Source organism: Grammomys surdaster, unplaced genomic scaffold, assembly GCF_004785775.1.
Source record: "Grammomys surdaster isolate TR1022 unplaced genomic scaffold, NIH_TR_1.0 122731, whole genome shotgun sequence".
NCBI lineage: Eukaryota > Metazoa > Chordata > Mammalia > Rodentia > Muridae > Grammomys > Grammomys surdaster.
The window spans coordinates 1-1,988 of record NW_021618170.1 but is presented as its reverse complement, the minus strand read 5'-3'; the positions used below and the strand labels follow the sequence as shown (position 1 = coordinate 1,988).

At 48.8% G+C, this 1,988-nt stretch overlaps 1 protein-coding gene across 1 annotated transcript in view; it reads right to left on the bottom strand.

Moving 5' to 3' along the window:
• LOC114636172 (zinc finger protein 764-like) overlaps positions 1-332 on the bottom strand; it is a 1,982-nt gene extending 1,650 nt beyond the window's left edge. Inside the window, exon 1 of the mRNA XM_028784416.1 lies at positions 149-332. Coding sequence (XP_028640249.1) covers positions 149-332 — 184 coding nt within the window. The remainder of the gene's footprint in view (positions 1-148) is intronic.
• Between the last annotated feature and the right edge of the window lie 1,656 nt (positions 333-1,988).

Genomic DNA, 1,988 nt, shown 5'->3' with positions numbered 1-1,988 from the left:
GACTCCTGGAGGGAAAGATAGCAAACCCCACTAGTCGGGAAGGCCGATCCACTTGGTCCGGACCTCCCATGCCTAAGGCTCTCGGCTCCATCACAGGACCCACGGTGTCACTGGCGGAGCTACCCTAGGCTGCCAAGAAGGTTCTCACCAAGAGATCCCAGGAGGCCGTAGGTCTCGCGCATCACCTCCCGGTACAGGGCTCTCTGCGCGGGCCGCAGACACCCCCACTCCTGCGGGGAGAAGTACACGGCCACGTCCGCGAAGCTCACAGCCCCGGGCTTAAAGAATGATGGCTGTGCCGAGGCCCTTCTCGGGGCAATCCGCGGCGCCATTGGGAATCCCCGAACCTTTCCTGGGTCAGCCCAGAGCCCCCTAGATCGCCTGCCTGGCCCTAGGTTGCCATGGTCAGGTACAAGGGCTTAGAAGGGACAGAAACCAGGTCCGTGAGCACCCTAATGTAGGTAAAAATTGAAAACTCATAGAAGCAGGTACAGAAGCAGGACTTGGTGATGAGCTCATAAAAATGGTAGCAGCATTTGTGCACATACGTGTGGGGTAGGGGGATGTCTTAAGAACTGTGATCCCTAGGCGTCCCGCCCACGGTAACGTCACCGGATTTCCTGGGTCATTGTTTTCTAGCCCTCATCCAAAATGGCCAAATTGTCTACAAGTGCCAATCTAAGAACAAGCCCAAAATAGACACGCCTATGTGGGCGGGGACTTCATGCCAGCAAGTACCAGGCACAGTTAAGGAGTGGTACAGATTCTGGATTTATGAAGTACTCTCAAGTTGAGCTAAGTGGAAGCAGTTTGTGAATATTGGGTTTGGGGTAGAATCCAAGAAAACCCCTTTCAGAGATAGAAGCTGAAAAATGAAACCTTTATTTTCTGTGCGCACGTATGTAGGTGGCCAGTTTGGGAGCTGAACAACATCTCGGAACAGAGATTGCACTAAGTTTTCATAGGATCAGAACATAAAGCAAGGGGGGCTTGGTTGCGCTGTTGCATTAATTGGTCATATTTTCACACAATGGGTTAAGCCCAGAAAGTTAACTTTGGTGACTGGGCCTCATCAGGGTCACCTGGTTTTAGGGTCCTTGATTCGGCTTCTGCAGTCAAGTGGCATCCTGGACTGGCCTGGAATTTAGAATGATAATGGAACAAAGGAGTGGGCAAGCTGCACATTTATGCCTTGTGTGCCTTAGAGAACGAACAACAGAATCGTTCCTCTTTGTATCCTTTACTGGATAGCAAACAAATATGAAACACCTGAAGTAGCAGGATAGTAGTTAGCTTCCAGCCTAGGGACCTATTAATAAGCTAGGAAGAGAAGCAGGCCCACCGGTTGTTTCCACCAGCTTTATCTACACATCTAAACTAGTTGAGGAATACTGCTCCTGACACAGCTCAGAGATCATAGAGCTGTCCTGTGATCAACCAGGACACCCAGAACATTCACGACCTAATCTAAAACTGTACATCTCCACATCTGGATTTTTTCCCCATCACTCCCAGGAGGGATTAAAGCTTCTGGGAAGATTGTGAGAGTCCCAACAAATATCCAAGAGAGGAATGAGGCCCTGCTCACAGTCATAACATTCAGGCTTTCAGTCTGGCTCATTGCTATTTTAATATAAAAAAACCTACATAGGAAAGGAATATTATCTTTATTTATCATCATTTACAACAAATGTTAATTTGCTGGAATTCTTGCTCTGCAGCTGGGGTGAGGCTTCAGCTAGACTTCAGGGCAAGGGGCTATCTTCCTTTCTCATGCATCCATAATTTTCCCTGCCTTTCTACTCTGTCTCTGGTGCAAATATATTGGATCAAGACCAGGGTTCTGCTTACTAAGTTTATAGTAAGCTGAGATAGAGCAGGTATGAGTTCCCATGGCATGGAGTGATTTTGGATCTCCTTGCAGAGTGGATCCAGGTCCAAGTGACACAGGAAGCTTCAGCTCTGGGAGGCTGCTAGCAGTGAGCGCC